The sequence below is a fragment of the Periplaneta americana genome, chromosome 10 (genome assembly GCF_040183065.1).
Source record: "Periplaneta americana isolate PAMFEO1 chromosome 10, P.americana_PAMFEO1_priV1, whole genome shotgun sequence".
NCBI lineage: Eukaryota > Metazoa > Arthropoda > Insecta > Blattodea > Blattidae > Periplaneta > Periplaneta americana.
Window position 1 is genome coordinate 130,066,652 of NC_091126.1, and position 23,756 is coordinate 130,090,407.

General features: G+C 36.6%; 1 protein-coding gene across 2 annotated transcripts in view; it reads right to left on the minus strand.

Annotated features, from left to right (window-relative positions):
• The window catches only part of Hem (Nck associated protein 1 Hem), a 155,724-nt gene that overhangs the window by 124,359 nt on the left and 7,609 nt on the right, over nt 1–23,756 (minus strand). Inside the window, exons 2-6 of one of the 2 annotated variants that reach the window (XM_069838141.1) lie at nt 22,153–22,239; nt 9,899–10,003; nt 6,326–6,469; nt 3,868–4,010; nt 2,279–2,440 (exon numbers count right to left, since the gene is read on the minus strand). In XM_069838141.1, the coding sequence (XP_069694242.1) occupies nt 2,279–2,440; nt 3,868–4,010; nt 6,326–6,469; nt 9,899–10,003; nt 22,153–22,239 (641 nt within the window). The remainder of the gene's footprint in view (nt 1–2,278; nt 2,441–3,867; nt 4,011–6,325; nt 6,470–9,898; nt 10,004–22,152; nt 22,240–23,756) is intronic. The other variant, XM_069838143.1, reaches the window with a different exon arrangement.

Genomic DNA, 23,756 nt, shown 5'->3' on the forward strand with positions numbered 1-23,756 from the left:
GTAATAGCTCCCTGTAAAGCAGGTTTGAATAATTTCATGGAAAAATTGTTCTGGAGCTGGATATTGATCCCAGGACCCTTCGCTTAGCGCGCAAACGCTCTACCGACTGAGCTACCCCAGGAACCATACACAACACCGTCACAATTTTTCCTTTGTATCCACACAACACAAGTGAGCTGATAAGACGTCAGAACTCAACTATGAGTGCACACAATACTTTGCGTGACTTAAATTGTGGCTTTCTGTTAACATATCACAGTAACGAATGTATTATGCAAATCTGGCTTTCAGGTAATAGCTCCCTGTAAACAGGTTTGAATACGGTGACTGTGTCGTGTATGGTTCCTGGGGTAGCTCAGACGGTAGAGCATTCGCGCGCTAAGCGATGGGTCCCAGGATTGATAACTGGCACGGGAACAATTTTTCCTTGAAATTATTCAGGTTCAGTAAATGATCGTAAAATACAAAGGAGGAGACATGTTATTACAGAAGAAAAATTCGACGAGATAGGACAGAAACTAGAGCACATCCCACAAAATATCTCTTAAGCATTTGGTGCAGGAAAGAGAAGTTACGAGTCCGCTCGTCAAGCAACAAAATTACTTAAATTAAAACCATACAGAATTCCGGTATTTCAAAAGTTAAATCAACAAGATCCCAATAAGAGGTCGCATTTTTGTAATTGGATTTTAGAGAAAGTAAATTCTTAGAAAATTGATCCAACATTAATTTATTTTTCCGATGAGGCCTATTTTCATTTAAATGGACATGTATCCTCACAAAATCATCGGTATTACAGTCAGGAGATACCCAATATTGTACTCGAGACACCTTTATGAAAAATAAGGTATGTGGTATGCAATGAACGGACACAGAATTATTGGGCCTATTTTCACTCAGGGCACAATTACCAGCAAGTGTTATGTGAATGAGATCCTTGACCCATTTTTAGATGAACTGACTTATGGAGAACGTTCCTCAGTATATTTCCAACAAGATTCCACCACTGCTCATACTACTGAAGAATCCACGAGAGAATTGCGTCGAATTTTCGGAAGAAGAATCATCAGTAAAAATTTGTGGGCCCCACTAAGTCTAGATTTAACACCATGCGATTTCTATCTATGGGGGGCACTTAAAATAAGGTTTATGCGAAAGATCCACATACAATAAATGAGCTTAAATACTATATAAGAGCTGAAATCGAGTCAATCAGTGAAGCAGAACTTCTTAAAGTAATTCACAATTTCATAAGAAGGTGTCAACAGTGTGTAGCAGTTGGTGGGGGGACATTTTCAACACCTACTTTGAGCTGGGTAAGTACAAATTCTTATACTAAATGTTTCAGTGCCGGCAGACCTGGTGGCAGCTTGGCCGCAGATAAGCTCCTAGCAGTGGGCGATGGGAAAATGAAAACTGCACGACTAAACAAAACAGTGTCACTATATCTAATGGGTGTTTTGAAAGGTTGTGCTCAAACTGAAGAGGTTATAGAGATGTCGAAATATAACATTTTTCGAATAGGAATCTGTGGTATCCAAAATATTCCTTAGTCAGTACAAACCACCCCTCATGTCAGAATCGACATTGCAGATGTAATTATGCTTTGCACATGTCCTGCAACCATGTTTGAATGGGGAGATTTACGACATTTCCAACAAGCTCTTCCAGACCTGTTAGAAAACGTGCTACATATTACTGTGTGCCAATGGATGTGTTTGAATCAGGATGGAGCACCAGTACACTTTAGTCTTTCTGTACAGACCCACTGAGCATGTGCAGTATGTTATAGCTAATTGGAACTAGGAAAATTCAGTTGGCCCAAATTGTTTTCTGAGTCTGTACAAGACATCTAGGATATCTCAGACACTGGACTGCAATTTGAGGTCCAATTGAATGGCCAGCCCAAATTCCTGATGTTATGCCTTCTGATTACTTCTCTTGGGGCATATCAAAGGCCTTGTTTACAAAATGATATAAGATTAACACATTTATTCATGATACTTGAAGCATCTGCTGTGGTTCAGGTACCGGAAATGGGAACATCTCTGGTGGTGTGCAGCTTCCCAGGGAAAATACTTTGAAGGGGATAGTGTTCATTTCTACGTAAATTCAGAATAAAATTTATACTATCAGTCTCATTAAATTTTAGACATACTTGTATGTGTATAACATGGGAAAATATTTTAATGAGGCATTATATTTGCTGTACAGATATTTTATAATGCTGCTTGTTTTGTGCAGTCTCATATTTGTTATTTCAGTGATTCATTCTTACCTCCATTTCTCTGCTGACAGATTTCTACTGCCATAAATTGGCCATAAAGAAATAAGTGCTGTCACCAGCAGTTTTGCATGAGGCACAAACTCTTCTGACAACTTCTTGATTGGTGGATCATAATCCATGATCATCTGCCCCAGTCGTGGAAAGCTCTGATCACTGCCACAAAATTAATAATCACATAATTTAAATGTTACTGTAAATAATGCACTTTTTAATTAAGTCAACCGTATGAAGAATACAGTTAACTCGAGAAACATTTACAGATTAAATGAGTTGATATTTGTTAAAACAAGTTAGACATGAACACCAAACTTGTGGGAAACTTTAAAAATACGGTTACTTAACCTACGTGGTTCCAAACTTTTTTTTAGTAGGTTATTTTACGTCACTTTATCAACAGCTTAGGTTATTTAGCGTCTGAATGAGATGAAGGTGATAATGCCGGTGAAATGAGTCCGGGGTCCAGCACCGAAAGTTACCCAGCATTTGCTCATCTTGGGTTGAGGGAAAACCCCAGAAAAAACCTCAACCAGGTAACTTGCCCCGACCGGGAATCGAACCCGGGCCACCTGGTTTCGCAGCCAGATGTGCTGACCGTTACTCCACAGGTGTGGACTCCAAGCTTTTCAGTACCTTCCTTTAAACCAAGTGGGTACTTGAAATACTCCAGTACATTTTAGATATTTTCAGATGTGTAAAGCAATTTTTTATTATTTAGTGATGATATAATAGTACCTTTATCTACTGGGTATATATGTCTGTCTGTGTCTTGCCTAGATGGCCGGCTGTCTACCTACATATTTACCTGTTTATCTGTTTGCCTGGCCATCTTTCCCTCAGTCCCTCTGTCTGTCTATCCATCCTTCTGTGTTTCCTTCTGTCTGTCCTTCTGTTCACCCATCCATCTGTACGTCTGTCCCTCTGTCTATCTGTCCGTCCATTCACCCACCCTCTGTCCATCTGTCCTTCTGTCTATCCGTCTGTTCGCTCATCTGTCTGTCCATCCATCCCTCTGTCTGTCCATCTGTCCAACAGACCATCCGTCTGTCAGTACAACATAAAAATGAACGAATAAGACAAATTTTAGAGAAAAAGAAGAAAACATACCATACCAAGCAGGGTAATCTGACTACCCAGGCGGTTTTTAAACAATATTACTACCAAAATAGGAAACTATAAGTATACAATGCATTGTTGTAATGTGAGAATCTTATTTAACAAAACCACAAAGGTGTGTTGTAGCGCACGTATATTTTATTCACTAATTTTATAGCTGGGGTAGCCTGAATACCTTGCTTGGTATTGAGAGGGTTAAACAAAATTCATGTATTTTAGTTCTTCGTCGATCCATTAAGGATATATAAAATCACGTCATTTTAACACCAAACAATAAGTCCAACTATAAATATTGCGAAATAACGGAAAATTGAAACTCGCAAAAATTATGACTGATGCTGTTTTATTATAGATTCAGATATATTTCTATTAAGCATAGACACACTGCGTATTTTTAATGGTGCTATTAAGCCAATTTGTCTGAACAGGTTACCAAATCTCAAAATTAGTTTTAATCTTAATTTTACCTCTGATTATGCACCATTTCATGAGCAGCATTAAATAAACCCAGTACAGCTTTTCTATCTTCAACTCTTGATAGCAGTACCATTAAAGTAACATATGTGACAACCAATTCCAAATATGCCTTTGTTAATTCAAAATTTAACGTCTGCAAACAAAAAGAAAACATCAGACAAAACGCTTCAACAATCTCCATTGTTTAATTAATTTTAAATATTTAATTTCAACATAAATAACGAAGTTAAAAAAAATTCTCCAACACAAGCATTTAAAAGTAACGCAACTACTAATTTATATTTGAAGACTTGAAGTAAATAATAATCTATGTGCCATTTTCGTGAAAAATTTATTTTTACTGGAATAATTTTTGTACCTACTTCTGCAATATAAATAAGAATAAAAGTCCTGATTCGTTCTTTATCATTTTATTAGGTGTTCATAGATGACAGGACATGTTCGAATACCTTCTATGTTTATTATGACTCATTTTCCTCGGAACTTTGAAAATGTCATTTACAAGAAGATCCCTATTAATTTAAAATCTTCATTTATACTGCATGATATACTCATTTCAATTCTACTGTAGCTTTGTGGTTTTAAAATTTACATCTAAACCTATTCTTTACGAAATAAATGATGTTGCTCTTACAGAGACTGTTTACAGATGAAAGCTAATGCCAAAATTAACTAATTGATTACTACACCAATCACTTCAAAATAAAGCACCATATTTTTTAACTTCAATTCTACAGCTTAGCTATTTGCACAAAGTTTAAGTTCATTCTTTAGAAACAAAATGTAATCTTCTTATATAAACCTGTGCAAAATCAGAAAAAGTGCTTGTATGTCAACATAGTAAAATGCAGAATTTGCTACTTTGAGAGCCATATTTCCAAAAGCCACAAGGTTATCACAATCCTTAAACTAGGCTCTGTAAATGCAGTCTCTCTGTTTACTAAACAGAAATTGCAGTAACATCAGAACAGGTTGATTGCAACAACAGTACATATTCCAATTTTTGTCTGTCTTCACTGCAGTTGGACACAGTCTTACAGCAGCAGAACATATTTTATCTTAAGACAGTAACACACAAATAGGTTTGCCAACTGTCCCATATTTCCCGGGACAGTCCTGATTTCGATCATTGCATCCTGCGTCCCGAAATAATTTGCACATGCATCAAAATATCCCTATTTCATGGCATATTAGATCTTTACAGTTGATTTTCGTTCCTATCGTATTGTTGGATTTAGTCTGGATTGAAACATATTTCCGCAGTCTCAGATAGACATGCTTTCAATATGTGACGAAATGCAGAAATGACTCTAGTATTTACCTTCACGGCAGAAATTTAATTCTTGTTGATGTGTCAACAGAGTGACAGGTGCAATGATCTTAATACACAAGGTAGAGCAGGTTTGATCACAGAATACTTACTGAATCATCTATTCACTGTGCTCATCTTATGCACTTTGGCTTTAGTTCTATACGTATCTTATGCAGAACAATACAACACTGCCAGTTATTCTATGTATGACCCAATCTGTATTCAAAGATTGGATAATAAGCCGTAATTTTTGGCCAATGGGATTCCACATCTTGTAACTCTTACCTGTCCAGGTATCTTAATGACATAATCTATGAAATAATCCCTTGTATACTCGAATTTGGAAAGCAATATTTCGCAAACAGACTGATTTCATGTATGAGCTCTAGCAAGTACCTATCTAAAAATATATTAAGTCATATTAGATATACATGTAACAAGTTTACAGACATTTCCAATGGCATTAATAATGGTAACTATACACTGTAATTAAATTAGAATTCTTTGCATAACTAGTCTGTTTAATGACTAAATTTCTTACCAGAAGCTTAACTGTTATTGTTAATGATTTTCACCTGAACACAGCAGGGAAAATTGTCAGTGGAACAGTCTACACCAGCGATTCTCAACCTATGGTACGCATACCATTAGTGGTACACAAGCCATTGCTGAATGGTACTTAAAGTTTGAAAAAAAAATTAATTATCATAAATATACAAATATATAGCTTTTTTCTGTATATTTTATGGGACACTCCATCAAATAAATTCAAAGAGTAACTGTTTCTTAATTAAACACTTCTAAATGAAGTAATCAGTTTTTGGTATTGAAGAACAGAAACGTTTATTCTGTGCCCTGGGAGCGACACATGACTTTTCCTATAATAAATTTGGTTTAGTGGCACAGCAAATTTCCTAAGCTAAAAATAGTGGTACACCAATAAAAAAAGTTGAGAACCTCTGGTCTACAGAATACCTATAAACCGGATATTGGTTTATTTAAAGTTCTTCTTGAGAAATGTAAAATTTATCTCTTGTCGCAAACAATAGGAACTACAAGCCTCAAATTTTGGACAGGATAAACAGTGTACATAATTATCAAAGTGAAAAAAAAAAACTGCAAAGAAAGAAACTTACAATATCAAGGTGAACTTGACACGCATCCATTGTAGTTAGAAGTTCACAAACATTGTCTTTGAAGTCGAGAAGATCAACAAACGTGTAATAATAAAGTGAAAGTGACTTTATAATTTCATTGCGGATTTGGGTGATTGCCTGCAACTGTAACAAACAACATGTGCAATACTTATTAAATTCAAAATCATATGAATATAAGTAATTACGAATACATCAGAGTTCGAGGACTCTAACACTCCTTAAATTATCATAAAAGTTTAAATGTTTCACATTATATTTTTCACAAGTACACTAAAAGTTTAATTTGTTATGAAGGTTGCTAATTTTCAATTATTCTAATGAAAAGAAAAAATAGAAAATAATGTAATAATTAATACATTTTTAGTACAAATGAACTTCGAGTGCCATGACTTTTTTATCTTTCAATATATCATGACTAAAGGCATAAAGTAAACCTTTCATAAACTTTCTCCTGATATTTATTGAGTTGCTGTCACTGTCTTTTAGAGGTCTGCACAGACTACAATTTTGAAGCCTGGCCCAGTCCAGCTCATTTCCCTCTGAACCTCAACTTGATGCAAACTCAAGATTGTTTTTAAATATATTATCCCAAACCCGCCCAGAACTTCAGAGCATCCGAAGGAATCCCATGGAGGCTAAAATTAAGAGATGAATCATGTTTACCCAAATTATTCGGGTTATAGTAATGTAAAGGTAAGATTAAGCAGAGAAACAAGAACATCGACAAAATAATAAGTAAATCAATTTTTGAATTGTGAAAATGAGTATCCACTGTTTCATGTTGCCTTTCATTATTATGTTTAATATATTATTTTGTTTCTGGGTCTTACTAACGAACTTATGATCCGATATTGTGACGTACTCTTGCTTTGGGTATATTATAAAAAATGCGACTTGGATATATAGTACAAAGAGAAATAAAACATCCGTAAATGTTGGTAGCAAGAACACAACAAAGATTTTACGTTTCTTATTTTTGTGGTTAAAAAATTAGCAGCATATTAACTTACACCGTAAACTGGGGTCACTTTGATATGTTTTTTTTCTTTAATGTGATGCAGTTTCCAAGAAAATTGTGTTATAAAAATGATAAAAATTCCTACACAACCAGGTGACTATCTAGATTCTCTATAACCTATTGAAATTTCAATAAAATTTAACAAAATCTTAGAAAAAAATAATTTATGGTAGATCAAATTCATCCCACCTTATGGGGTGACTTTGATATCCCACTTTAAAATGCATAGAATTGAAGGAAGAGATAGTCAATATATCAATCTCGCCCCACAGTAAAATATGCCAAGCCATTCTCATACTATAGCATGTTAAAATTATTAGATCTTTGGGATGAATTTGATAGCCACTTGTATGTGAATATAAACAAGTTTATATAAACAGAATTTTTTATGGAGAATTAGCACTCTGAACCTTAACAATAACATAAATTTTAACACTTGAAATTCAGTCTAGGCTGCCAAGTCTTAGATTGAAATTTAATTTTCTCTCACATCAATTTTCTTTTCAAATATGCATCTAAATCTATCACAACTTTGTTCGGCTTTTGGTTCCGGCAAAATGAATCACATACCATGATGATGTTTGAAGATTTGCTGTGGTTCGTCACTTTCTCTGGGTACTTTATTCCTCTCCTATAGAGTTAACTTCTTTCCAGAATCATCATTTAAGTTACTCTCACTGTAGTTAAAAATATGTGTCGGCAGCACATTTTCAAGTGTTTCCGTCAATTTGGCGAAATATTCCTTGATAGGATCTTCGAAAACATCTGCCCTAGCATGCGAAATATTCTATGAAATTCTTTGAGCAATCAGAGTCTTGTGGCATTTGATGAAGCATCGAGTTCAGCCTAGTACATTCTTACTGAATTTTGATATATTTACTCCCTTCTTATCCAGGTAAGATTTTGTGAACATCTGTACTTCAACCATCGACAAAGGGAAACCCCAATCGCCACACTTGACAACTGTATTGCCCTGACTAGACACTTTTCTTCTGTCTCAGACAGTACTGTTTGGCCTCCTGGCTTACAAATATGCTTGCCATGAAATTTGTTATGGAGTGTGCTATATGGTACTTTGTATCTTTTAGATGCTTGTTTGAGAGATAATTTATTTTCACTTATTTTTTTAATAGCATCCTCCAGATCATCACTAACTTACTGTAGTTTCTATAGCTACGAGAACCTGGCTTTGGTGCATATGTACATGACATATCTTATCACAAGAATTCACTTTATTAACTTAACAGACTAATAACATCGTAACAAGCAGAACCATGCATTAAACGTCCAATTCTGTCACTCAAGAAACAAATACAACATGAAAATTAATTACCTGCAGTTGTATCAAAGTCACCCCAGCAATGGAATCAAAGTGACTCCACATAAAATAAAAATCAATAAATGGTCCAATTTCTTTCGAAATATGTGGTAATTTAAGTGAAAATGATCAGAAAGAAGTGTCAAAAAGTAATCAGCTTTATTATTAATATTAGAAGCTGGAGTTCCAAAAGTTTCTATACTATTTTTTTAAATAATAACGCACCTTTCACAATAACAATGGATTTGTGACATACCAATACATATTACACTGCAACAAAGTATATAATTTAAAACTAGCAGAATCAGTGATCCTAACCATGCATTTGAAAATTTCTCAGCACACTTCAAAACTTTACCATAGCCACCTGAATGTTTTTTTTTTTAACATGTATCAAAGTCACCCCTCGAGTTCAAAGTCACCCCAGTTGACGGTATATTAAGAAAAAAAATGATATCATTGTCCATGAAAGGGCCCATGAAGAGTTTTAGTCCTCATACACATTATTGTCCTACTCTATTCAAGAAGCCCTCACAGAAGATTTAATTCCGAAACAGACCCTCAGGCCAGGCTGAGCTTAAGTCTATAGTCTTGGCTCATGACCATGCAGACCTCTAGGGCCGTATTCATAGACATTCTTAGCGTGGGCTTTCGGTGGATTATCAGCGAACTAACGTTTTTCGTATTCATAAACCAGTGTCAGCAATATGATATGATATAATATGAATCCTATTTAGCATGCTCGTAGCCCGGGGTAGCGAAATGTCTATGAATAGCACCCCTAGTGTCTTTCCAGGAAATACACTTGTCAAATTTCACTATCCTATAATAAATATTTGTACAATGAATGTGAACAGTTCATGCCTACAGTCAACTTGAATTCTCTTCCACACCTCCCATATTTCAGTGCATGTGTTACAGTATCAACTCTTACAAGTTCACATAAAGTAAACAAACAGCTACAATCATTTTTCCAAAACATTTCTCTTTGCTATAGTCAAATTGAATAAAAGACTAGATGTCTCAATATAATAAATATAGGATGGATCATTTAAATCCAAACTCAGCAAGCTAGTTGTCAGTGTAGTACCAGAGACCATCAATTTCCACAGAGTGAATCCATAAGAGTAGGATATGAAGTCAAATGGCCCACTGTATGAAAGTAGTATACTGATATGTCAAAGAAATATTTTTACCATGATATTGTTGAACTTACTCCCTTTATGTCTATGTTAGGAAATCTTCTAACAATATATTTAATTGATGATTCTAGTGTCTTGTCGGACAAAAATCCTGGTTTTGATTTTGCATCGCCACATGCCTGAAAGAAAAAATACAAGACAAATATTACCAAGTTGCTTTAATAAACTCTTAATTTTAAATTTTGAATGTAACATAATGAAATTTCATAGAGCAAAGTAAGCTGGTAATTATTACTATTATTAGATACTACAGGACACATTTGGGGTTTAGCCAACAGAGCCATGAGTATATGAAAATACAAGATGTATGTTGATTACACAAAGACTAGAGCATTTTGTCTACAAAGACTGCAGTAATGATGATAGTATTATGCAATATACAGAGTGTTAAAAAAAGTATCCATTACTTTAGACAGTGATAGTATGCATCAAAACAAGAAAAAAAATGTCTAATAAATATGGGTCCTACAACACATACTTTCTGAGATCTGAACACTTGTTCATAGAAGGTGCTCAATATGACGTCCATTTATGGAAATGCATTTTTCTGCCTTACAATACAGCAGGCTACCAGATAATCATACTGTAGTTGACACCCCTGGCATGAAATACTGATATGTCCCAAGGAATACTGAAAAGAAATGTTTGGTTGCGGATATGAGCACGGTTCAGCAGAGATGGTGTTGTGAATTTTCGTAATCAGCATGTGTGGGCTGAAAATTCCCATGCAGTTGAAGAAACAAGGCATCAACACCGATTCTCAATCAACGTATGGGCAGACATTCTTGGCAATAGATTAAGGGCCATACGTGCTACCACAGAGATTAACTGGGACTCGTTATCAGGACTTTCTTATTAACGTATTGCCTACCTTGCTGGAGTATGTTTCATGTCAGCAAAGACTAGAAATGTGGTTCATGCAGGATGGCACACCAGCACATTTTTTCTGCAATGAGCGTGAACACCTGACGCTGATATTTCAGGACCGCTGGATTGGTTGGGGAGGCCCCACACCTTAGCCTGCTCGTTCCTCAAATCTAAATCCCCTACATTTTTGGTTATCAAGAACAACCAGGTCAATTTCAAAGAGTGCGTGATTCCTTATGCTGAAGGGCAGAATGCATTGCCATGAATGGACATCACATTGAGCACCTCCTATGAACAAGTGTTCAGATCTCAGAAAGTATGTGTTGTAGGATCCATGTTTATTAGACTTTTTTTCTTATTTTGATGCATACTAGCACCTCTTAAAATATTGGATACTTTTTTTTAACACCAGGTATAATGTTGGTAGCACAAGAAACTTAAAAAATTGCAAGTGATTAATGTTGTTGACAAAATTCTCTTCCCTAACACTAACAACATATATTCATATTTCTTTTCCCCAAAAAAAATCAATCATGTGATAAGAATAGTAACTAACAACATAAATTCACTATAAAAGCAGCATAGAATTATGTAGAGTATTTGCCAGGAAACACTTTTGCTAGGGTAAATGCTCTCGACCTTTTACTGTTACAGATGGAACATGACTTTCGAGGAAATAATACACATTTCCCCTGGATCAAACATGGGAAGATTTAATGTTTCGTAGTGTGGACAGACAACACAGGCTAAAGGGACGTCAAGGTTAGAGCATTAGTATACTGCTGACAACGATTTAGTGCAGTTCAATTTAGTTTATGGCAATGCAGTAAAAATTAGAGCATAAAATCTTCTTTTATGATATATTATTAAGAAATCGTAATAAAAGTGTCATTGCTATATTTCTATGGGAACACCCTGGCATTCAAAAACCATCTGATTCAACAGTCCAGAATTTAATGAATATGAGAAACTGCCTCATTTGTAAATATAAGAGAAGGTGCATAAATCGGGTTCTAGCTGAAGAAAACCTCCAAAATATAGACTATAGCCTAAAATGTCTCCAATTTATTATTGATAATTTATTTATACTGGTAAAGTTAAGACCATAGGGCCTTCTCTTACACTCTACCAGGTCACAAAGTATACAAGCAGTGAAAATTTAACAAAAAGTTAAAGAACAGAATACTAACATATTACAAAAATAATAATAATAATAATAATAATAATAATAATAATAATAATAATAATAATAACAGCATAACAAAATCGACACTAAACAACATGAAAATAATACCATACTAGAAAAAAGAATGTAAAATACATTGGAATATAATAAAAGCAACTCATTTAATACAAATATTTTATATGGAAAACGTGAGGAAGAATATAACAAAATGAAATGTAATAAAATAATAATAGAAAAGAAGCAAAGAAATACGAAAATTAAATAAAATCCACAATAAAAAGGTATGATAATAAATTCATCTGGTGATCAAGAAAACAAAAAAGGAGAAAGGAAAAAAAAAAAGAACTATTCATTTTTTTTTACAAAAGTATCGCAGAGAAAAGGGCTTATAATTGAAAGGAATCTGAATTGAAAAAGTGAAATTTTAGTTTATTTTTGAAACTAGACAATGTCTGACAGTCTCTGACATGTTGTGGTAGAGAGTTAAAGAGATAAGCTGCAGAGATGATGAAAGATTTTTTTTTAAATTTTGGTAGGTTATTTTACAACGCTTTATCAACAGCTTTGGTTATTTAGCGTCTGAATGAGATGAAGGTGATAATGCCGGTGAAATGAGTCCGGGGTCCAACACCGTAAGTTACCCAGCATATGCTCATAAACGGTGAAAGATGAAGAGTAAAAAAGATGTTCTGTGTTTAGGAATGGAGAGTGTGATATGGTGTTATGAGTGAGTATCTATTTCGTGATATGAGTACAAATGTTGAAAACGAGACGCTAAGTAGCTAGGTTTAGAGTTCTGAAGAATAGTGAAGAGTAAAGTGAGAGAGAGAGAGAGTCCATGTATTGTGGGTCCCTATCACCACGGCATGCTGCGTCCTCAGGTTGCGGATTGAGGAGACGGCCTCCAGATATGGAGGGTAGCTGTGAATATATTGAATAAGCAATCGTGGACAGCCAATGAGGGGTGGTCCTCCAGCTTGGGGGTTGGGCAAAGGGCTAACAACCCATCACCGTAAAAAACAGCTTGTTACAAAACCTCAAAATAAGCCTCGGAATGGGACTGATTCTCTGGCACAACCACAGCAAAGGAATAAGGTTATGAGATTTGGTACTTGGAAACTTGGACTCTCACTTTAAGAGAGAAACATAGGTTAAGGGTGTTTGGGAATAAGGTGCTTAGGAAAATATTTGGGGCTAAGAGGGATGAAGTTACAGGAGAATGGAGACAGTTACACAACACAGAACTGCATGCATTGTATTCTTCACCTGACAAAATTAGAAACATTAAATCCAGACGTTTGAGATGGGCAGGGCATGTAGCATGTATGGGCGAATCCAGAAATGCATATATAGTGTTAGTTGGGAGGCCAGAGGGAAAAAGACCTTTGGGGAGGCCGAGACATAGATGGGAAGATAATATTAAAATGGATTTGAGGGAGGTGGGATATGATGGTAGAGACTGGATTAATCTTGCTCAGGATAGGGACTGATGGCGGGCTTATGTAAGGGCGGCAATGAATCTCAGGGTTCCTTAAAAGCCAGTAAGTAAGTGAGAGAGTGAATAGTTCTTCACTCTTTGAGACGGACCCAGGACAGATCTACAGATGTTGCAAATAAATCGAACACATGCATTATGAACACGCTGTAGTCTGTCTGTCAGTCTCATGTTAAGGTCAGTGTAGAGAGTGTCACAGTAATCAAAATGCAGCATCAAGAGCAACTGCACTAAATTCTTCTTGAGAATCAACGAAAGAAATTTCGAATTCTTTTTAGTGTGTGAATTTGCATAAAAATTATTCCACATATGTGCGTGATTTGAGTATTCTAACTTAAGTTTTTGTCCGTATAAATTCCTAGATTTTTTACTATCACTATAAGGGATAATAGTTTCATTCATTTTAACAGGAGATAAGTCACCTGTGTTTAATTTACTTAAAAGTCGTTGATGTCCCATTACAATATTGTGACAGTGACGTGAGATTCGAACTCACGACCAGCGTCCCGCAAGAAAGCAGATCGCGCGGAGCACGTAGGGACGGCGCGCGGCGGAGTAGTGGGGAAAGGGGCCTATACGCGAGGGGAGGCTGTGCGCGCAGCTGCTACTTAACGCAGTGAATGGGGAACGGAACTTCCCGACTCTTCCAGAAGTGCGTCGAAGTGGAGATATCCAGATAATTCTCTACACACCTGTAGAAAATTCTCGCAACTATGATTTTGCTATAAAAGAAGAAGCGGCAGTGAACTCGGCCTGTCATTCATGATTAGTTTTTCAGTTATTCGGGCAGTTTTCAGTTGATTAGTCAGCCAGTCAGTGAGAAAGCCAGAGCAAGGAAGCCAGTCTTGTGTACCGGAGTTCGACTCGAGTGTGCGTCCGCAACTGCGTCAGCAGCTGAAGGCCTGAGTTCGAGTGCAGTGGACCGCAGTTGGAGGGACCTGAGTTCGAGTGCAGTGGACCGCAGTTGGAGGGACCCGAGTTCGAGTACAGTGAACTGTCTCTGAAGGTCTGTGGTTCGAGATACTGTGAACTCGAGTGACTGAGATAGAAGAACTGTGAACTGAGAACTGGTAGTTCTGATTTGTAAATAGTGCTTTGTAAATATTAGTTAAGATTAACAATATTATAAAGTAATACAAAAAACTACATCTGTAGTATTATGTATAAGCTGCAAGATTTTATTGCCGAAAGCTGACATGCTGAAACACTGCTAAATGTACTGTTACTTGCCCATTTTACTTCTCGAACAGTGCTGTACTAAGCAAAATCTGCTTCCAGACATACACACATTACAACAAGAATAAACTTGAAGTCCTATTTCTATGTCATTTTTCATTCATAATTAATACACATACAGCTCTTAATGAAAACTTAAAATTTAAATTCATCCAAGTGATTACTACAATTCCCTATCACAATTTGCACTCACCACTACTGATAATGAGCAATGCTGTTTTCCTTTCCCTTTCTTCTATGCCCCATAACTTATCATCCTTCCACTTCCTGAACTATATGAACTTCCCTACAATGTGAATCAGTCCAATATGGACAAGATTATAATTATAATAGAAAAACTCTAGGGTGAATCAGGAGAAACAGTAAATATTTCAGGATGTGGTTGTAAGGACTATTCTGAGTAAAAAAAAATCCTATAAACATGTGTCCAATTTTTAATGGTTGTGAGCCACCAGCATAGCTCAGTCATCTAAGGTACTTGGAGTTGCGTTTGGGCGTGGGTTTGTTTCCCGCTTGGGATGATTACCTGGTTGGATTTTTTCCGAGGTTTTCCCCAACCATAAGGCAAATGTCAGTTAATCTATGGCGAATCCCCGGCCTCACCTCGTCAAATATCATCTCGCTATCACCAATTACACCGACACTAAATAACCTCGTACTTGATATAGCGTCGTTAAACAACCAAGTAAAAAAAAATGTAATGGGTGTGGAGATACAGCTGTAGGAATTTTACACATAAAAATCGCTACAAATGATGCGAAGGAATGACAAATGGCTATACTACTGACTACTTATAGAGAAATAAATACTTGTCACTTCTCTGAGATCGTCTAAAGGCAGCGACATTTATAATGGAAATGAGTGTAGACAACTTACTGCATTTTGCTTGGCTACAAGGATGGACATATTCTTCCATCATAATGGAGTCCTTATACATTTTAGCCGTCAGATGTGGCATCATCTAAATCTCACATTCCCCAAACTAAGGATTGGCCACCATGGTCCCCAGACCTTAATGTCAATTTGTCTCCAGGATGGAAGAAAGACGAAGTGTACATAAACAAATTAAATAAAAATTAACGAATTGGTTGATCGCATTATGAATAGTGGTGCCCTCATAGCCTAAAAGAACAACAAAACAACCTCTGAAGAGAAACATTTACTGTTGTTAATAGAGTGGAAAAGTGAATTGAACTGCTAAAAAATATTGATACCATGTAGCTACACAATAAGTGTATTCATTAAGTCATTTGTCTTTCCTTCTTGTTACTTATAATACATATGCATAACATTCAAACAGATGTATATCCAACTCCATTGAAAATTGGACACATGTTCATATGAACTTTTTACTTAGAATAATACAACTGCTTTCCTCTTAAATGCGCTAGTGTACTATGTTAAGGCCCCCTATAGACATTTGGTTTTGCAACATTCCAGCACACGTCAGTCCTGGAGCATCAATCCCAGACTGCCAGTGGAAGGAAGTGATTTAAACACACAGATTCAATCAAGAACTGTAATTCCACTGTCATACCGAAATGAATCTGGTTGTTGACAGTGATTCATTATGGTGTCGAGAATGCTTGCAGTTGATGCTGCTATTGTGGTTGTGGCAGAGAAAGACCAAGATCAACATCGTCCAACAAAATGACGAATATGGAGTAAAGATTGGTTGCAAAAGAGGGATGAATTTTCCCACCTCAATCTGGTGAGTAAGATTGAAGTCACAGCCAAGAATGACTTAAAAAATAATTACAGCATGTCTATACAGGGTTGTTTCCGATCTCTCATAACGAATTTGAATGACGTCATGTGCGTCAGGAATCACACCGACAGTTGAATTGCAGTGAGATGTGACAGACTAGTAGTGAGTGATTTCATAATCAGAGTGCACGGTGTATCACAGTAGCAATGCCCAAGAAAATCGAGCCTTTTTGGGAGAGGTACATAACAACCCTTTCCGATCCCAAGTACAGTTATGTGAAAATCATAGGAGCCTGCAAAAAACATGATTTCGTTATTTCCAGGAAAGGCATCTTGTGTGTACCCAATAAGACTGGCAAAACTCGGATGGGATTAATTCCAGAGTGGAAAACGCAAGCAAATCCAGCTCCGTCACAAGTTACCGCACCCCACGAGATGATACAAATTAATTCCATTCGAGCTTCACCAATCTTATTAAGTACACAGAAGATGCCTTTCGTGGAAATGACGAAACCTCGTTTATTGCAGGCTTCTTTTATTTTCACTTAAGGGGACACTCAACTATATTTTGGAACTTTTTTCCTATTTAGCCAATCTTTTTCAAATTTGGAGAAAAAGTTTAATATACACAAGGAAAGTAACATGCAAAATCTCAGCTCATTAGATCCAATACTTTTCAAAATAAAAAAAATATTTCAATTTTTAATCAATCATTAATTGAAATATCACTTTTAATTATCATTTTTTATTTTTTGGCTTTGTGCATTTGACTGTGACTTCTCAATGAATAGGGGAAGAATTCTGCATATTGATTTAGTTCTGTCACGTAAATTAGTGTATAAATTTAATTTTTCATTTCTATGACACTTTTTCTCCAATTTTTAAGTTGAGTGTCCCCTTAACTGTACTTGGCACTGGAAAGGGTCGTAATGTACCCTTCCCAAAAAGGCTTCGTTTTCTTGGGAATTTCTGCTGTGAGTCCCTTTGCACTCTGACTATGAGATCACTTACTACTGATCTGTCACCTCGCGCCATAGTTCAGTTGTCGTGTGACTCCTGACGCACTTGATGTCATTCAAATTCGTTATCAGAGATTGGAAACAACCCTGTATTAACTCAGATTTATTCCAAAGGCTTTTGCATTGGTTGATCTGGCAATAGCCAAAGCCACTCACATAAGGAAAGGCACCTCTGATACTGTTAATTTTACATTGTACATATTAACATCAGCCTAGTTGTAAACAGTATTGGTGAGCTTAAGCACTTTCTCATAGGCTGCTTCTTTTTTAAATTTGTTGCAGTAGTTCTCAATCTTCACATTTCATAAACATAGATGTTGTTTGTATAACTCTATAAAGTACGTAATAAACTCGGCCGAGTACAATTTTTTTTCGTTGCTGACTTCACCATTATGCCCTGAACAAAAGAATAGACGTAAGACGACACGAATGTGTTGTGGAAAGAGACTGAATTTAATTGAATTTTAGGGAAGGGGCACTAGGACCCAGCCTTGTGAACTTTCAAGATCTATTTTGCTAACCCTCAACTTAGGTCCATTTCCAAACACACAACAGCTGACTACACTAAGGTTCGCTGTGTACCCATGTTCCTATCAGGAAACCCCACTCACCCATAGGCCAGTCCCCTCCATACATCACCAGTCAGCATTCACGAAATCCTATGGAATGATGAGAGAATGGAGGGATGTTTATGGAATGTTGTTATTTATTACTTACAAATGGCTTTTAAGGAACCCGAAGGTTCATTGCCACCCTCACATAAGCCCGACATTGGTCCCTATCCTGTGCAAGGTTAATCCAGTCTCTATCATCATATCCCACCTCTCTCAAATCCATTTTAATATTATCCTCCAATCTATGTCTTGGCCTCCCCAAACGTCTTTTTCCCTCTGGTCTCCCAACTAATGCTCTATATGCATTTTTAGATTCGCCCACACATGCTACATGCCCTGCCCATCTCAAACATGTGGATTTAATGTTACTAATTATTGCAGGTGAAGAATACAATGCGTGCGGTTCTGTGTTGTATAACTTTCTCCATTCTCTTGTAACTTCATCCCTCTTAGCCCCAAATATTTTCCTAAGAAAACTTATTCTCAAACACCCTTAATCTATGTTCCTCTCTCAAAGTGAGAGTCCATGTTACACAACCATACAGAACAACCGGTAATAAAAATAATTTATAAATTCTAACTTTCAGATTTTTTGACAGCAGACTAGATGATAAAAAGCTTCTCAACTGAATAACAGGCATTTCCCATATTTACTCTGTGTTTAATTTCCTCCCGAATGTCATTTATATTTGTTACTGTTGTTCCAAAATATTTGAATTTTTCAACCTCTTTGAAGGATAAATCTCCAATTTTTATGTTTCCATTTCGTACAAAATTCTGGTCATGAGACAAACACTTTGTCTTTTCGGGATTTAATTCCAAACCTATCGTTTTACTTGATTCAAGTAAAATTCCCGTGTTTTCCCTAATCGTTTGTGGATTTTCTCCTAACATATTCACGTTATCCACATAGCTGATGTAACCCATTCAATTCCAAACCCTGTCTGTTATCTTGAACATTCTTAATGGCATATTCTAGAGCGAAGTTAAAAAGTAAAGGTGATAGTGCATCTCCTTGTTTTAGCCCACAGTGAAATGGAAAAGCGTCAGATAGAAATTGGCCTATACGGACTCTGTTGTAAGTTTTACTGAGAAACATTTTAATTAATTGAACTAGTTTCTTGGGAACACCAAATTCAATAAGAATATTATATATAAAACTCCTCTCTTAACAGAGTCATATGCCTTTTTGAAATCTATGAATAACTGATGTAGATGCCTAACATGGGGAAATGGGAGAACCTCGAGAAAAACTCCAACTGCGACATTGTCTGCCACAAGAGTTCAGCTGGGATTTGAACCCGGATCTCCTGCAAGACAGGCTGAAATTCTGACCACTCAGTCACTGCAGGGACAACATGAGAATTTGCTACTATGCAAGCGCCAAATATTCCACGGGCGAGGCAGACTGGAATTGCCCCACAGAAAATCAGTCTTCCATCACACCTGGCATGATTCATTCCAAACTACTAGAATAGCCCCAGGGTTCACTCAGCTTCCTATAAAATTGAGTACTGGGTCTAGGAGCGTGGAGCCGACCACATTACCTCATTCTAGTGCAGACGTCTAGAAAGCATGGTGTACTACCCCCATGCCACCAAAGTGCCTTTATGACATGCTAAGGTGCTACTTTTACCTTTACCTACAATAATCTGTGTCAATGGCCTATGCCAGACCGGTGATACAGTAGAAGAGGGTTTCTAAGCTATAATTGTCATTTTCTGAAGAATACAGACATTTCCCCTCCTCTGTTGATTCGTTATTGTTGACTTTAATTTAAACATGTTTTCTCAGCATCAAATATGATTTTTTACAACATAATATTTTTAATTGTCTTCGTCTAATTGGAAAAGACAATATCCCCACTTATTAAAAAGGTGTTTTTTTTCCCCCACTAATATTAACACTGTTTTATGGAAAGTTTGTAATAAAATGAGCATTAAATAGATAGAAGTAATAATGAAAGAAGGAGACTAGTAGAGCTCACAGGTTTTATGTTATTCAGTTTTCAATGTCACCTACAAAAATTTGAATATCTGGATTAGGCCTATATGGCCTTTTCCAAATAACTAATTCAATTGAAAGCCCATAGATGCCATTTGGATTAAAACTTAGGCTATCTAATAAAATGTAGATTTAAAAATAACAGCACACTCAAACAAAAATTAAAACATTTCACGAGGAAAATTTTGGTGGTAGCGCAAACCTGCTACCATATGGAGCGGCTGCCACTGGACCTTTCACGAAATATAAAAATGTGCATGAGGTTTGTAAATAACATACAAACATACAGTGGCATAATACTGTTGTTGTAAGTGCAAGATTGTTCCTGCAGGACGTGCCAGTAATCTCCAAATTAACCAGTTTTCTAAGAAAATCATAGAAGAAAATATAAGGGTAAAATCTTCAATAATTTCATGTGTGACATTTTTGGGTATGCACGATTTACCGCTTCAGAGTAAGAACCATGACAGGGAGTGCTGAAAGATGTGGGAGACCAATCATTGAAAAAACATGTTGAACATGGGAAGAAAAATACCACATACCAATCAGTTCAGATTCAGAATGAAAGCATACCTCTGTGTGGTATGAAGGGTCGTAGTATTAGGATAAGCGGTCATATCCTCAAACGCGGTTAAACTCAAGCCATATCCCGCCTTCCACACCCTCCCCTGTCCACTAACTTCACTGTTAGAAATACCATTTGCTGTAAGATATTTGGATGGTTCCTCAGAAATTATTTCTGAGCTGTGCAGTGGCGACAACTCACGGCAGAAAGTGGAAGCTTAAAGGAAATTAATATGTCGGGATGCAGTGAAAACCAAAATCTGTAATTAAAATGTTTTCTCAGGAGTAAACACATATTTTCTCTCCTCAGAGACACGAAATTAAACTGTAGGATCATCCTCATATCCTTCATGGAGGAATTGCCACTGACTACTATGAAGGAGAGCATAGTCAATAAAGTGTGCACGTATAGCTTACTAGCAGATGAAACCGCCGATATTTCGGGAAAGGAGCAGTTATCCATAGAGTTGCGGTATTTCGACAAAGAGGTCGATGAAATCAAAGAGGAATTTGTTGGCTTTGTTGAACTGGAAGCTCTCGACACAAAAACCATTGCAAAAGTCATTGACGATTTTGACGGAAGTGAAGAACTGAATCCCGAGAAATGCGTGGCTTTGGGTTTTGATGGCTGTCCTACGATGTCTGGCAAATAAGGTGGGGTTCAAGCAATATTGCGGGAAAAGTATCAAAATGCATTGTTCTTTCATTGCTCTTCACACAAAACTATATCTGGTCATAAACGATTTGAACACAATAACTAAATCCGCAATACTGTAGAAACCAAAAAGGACATTATTACGTTTTTTCTGCAAGTCGGTCTTGAGAAGAAAATTGACACCAAACATCCCACGCCTATGCGAGACCATATGATCTGAAAAACACAAGTGCATCAGAGTGTTTAAGAAGCACTTCGTACAAATAATGCAGGCGTTAGAAACCCTTTCCATTGAAGGAAATGCCACCACAAGAAAAAACACCATTCAGTTGCATTCATTGGCTTGTAAGTCATCATTTATCATGGCTGACATTTTGATCACGAAATACTCTGCAGTGTTAGAACAAGTAGTGAATGCTCTCCAATCAAAGACCTTGAATATCGTCAAAGCCTTGCAACACATTCGACGTATTGTGGAAATGGTTAGGCACCATTGCAGGGATGAAGAAAAAATCACCGATGGAGTGTTAAAAGAAGGTAATCAAATCGCCAAGCAACTGGGACCGGATCTGAATACACCGTACCACGAATTGTTCATAGGCAGCAGCACCACAGCAACAAATACCTCGATTTCTGAAAAGATCTTTAATAATTCCGTACCCAGATTCTATTATTTCTCATTTAGAAATACAGTTTTCTACTGACAATACACCTGCCTTTGCATCAATATATCTACATCCCTCACATATGTTACTCATGACAATTGATGAATTAAAGGAAAAGGCAGCATCATTCTATAGTGTTTACAATTTGGAGGGCCTAGAAGCAGAGTTAGAACTTTGGTACAAAATAAAGGACAAGAAATTGAGTAGTGAGTAACTAAAACACTTTGTCATCTCCCAAGCCTTAAATGAAACTGACCCTTTCTTTCTGGTGACGGAAAAGGCTCTGCTGATACTGCTCATCCAGCCATGCACCACCAATAGAGTAGTGCGCTCTTTCAGCAGTCTGCGAAGGATCAAGACATAGTTACTTAGCACTATGGGAGAGGACTGGTTAAACGAATGGCTACGATGAGTGTACATAGAAAATTTGTGTTTGACAACTATGATTACTTTATTCAAACAGTAGTTGAAAAATTTGCCATGAACTCAAGAAAATTACTTTTCCAATAATTATGAATTATTTGCAACTCTGCCATATTGTGAATTTTTCATTGTTTCATGTTGTATTGCATTATACAGAGCTATTATCATCATATGTCCCAGAAAAGAGCAGCCAACTGCCCCTGCATGGTTTCCACCACACGCTAACCATTTGTCTCGCGCAATCGAGCTCCAGTAGTCATATGACATTCAGTGTGCTTAGAAGTCATGTAATGAAACTCTCGATTCTTCAAGTGTACATTAGTATATAAGGTTTAGTGATTATGTGTATTTAGGTAATGCCTAGCAACAAATTCTCACTGTGTGAACCCGTGTATATGTACAATACATACATAAAAGGCAGAAGGTCGTGTGCGAAAACAAAACTAAAATTTCGAATAAAGTTTCCAAACAGACCTGTGCCATCTGCCAAAACAATTAGACGACTTGCTAAAAGATTTAAAGAAACAGGCTCAGTGAAGAATCGAAAATCAAGCAGAAAACATAGTGTCCTTATGTGGAATGATTGTCAGTTTATTTCTAACAAGATTCCGCCACTGCTCATACAGCTGCCGTGTCAAGGACGGAATTGAGGAGTATTTTCGGTACGAGACTAATCAGTAATAATTTGAGGCCTCCACTAAACCCAGATATAACACCCTGTGACTTTTATTTATGGGGAACACAAAAAGGTAGGGTTTATAGGAAAAATCCTCATTGTATAGATGAACTAAAAGACTATATATGAGAAGAAATCCAAGCTATCAATGATGTGGAACTTCAGAGTGTTGTTCATTCGTTTATCAGAAGATGTCAGTTGTGTGTGGCGGCAAACAGGGGCCATTTTCAGCAACGATTGTGAGCATGGTAAGTCCAAATTATTGAACATTTATTGTTAGTACTGTTATATATTAGAGAGAAGCACCGGAGAAATGGTTATGCGCTCGCCGGAAACCACGCAGGGCACGGCCAACCGGCCGACCCGCTCTTTTCTGGGATGTATGATAATAATAGCTCTGTATTTGCTATTCTATTCTATTTATAAAATAGAAATTCATTAAATATAAATTATTTATTTATCAATACAGATGTTTCTAGTTTATTACATCTGCTTCTTTCCCTGCAAGCTCTATAAAATTTTAAACTCCCCCCTCCCCCAGCTTGGAAGCTGGAGACACCCATATGAATAATAATTTTAAAAGTTTATTATGTAAGCCAGACATTTTATTGTTGATGAACACTCCATAGACGATTTACTTTTACATGGGCCTAAAGCCATTCCACTCCTCATATACAAATATGTGAGAGAAAGAAAAGAATTGTGCGAAAGAAAATTCAGTGCAGGCCATGATAACAAAGTCGAGAAATTCAAAATAATGT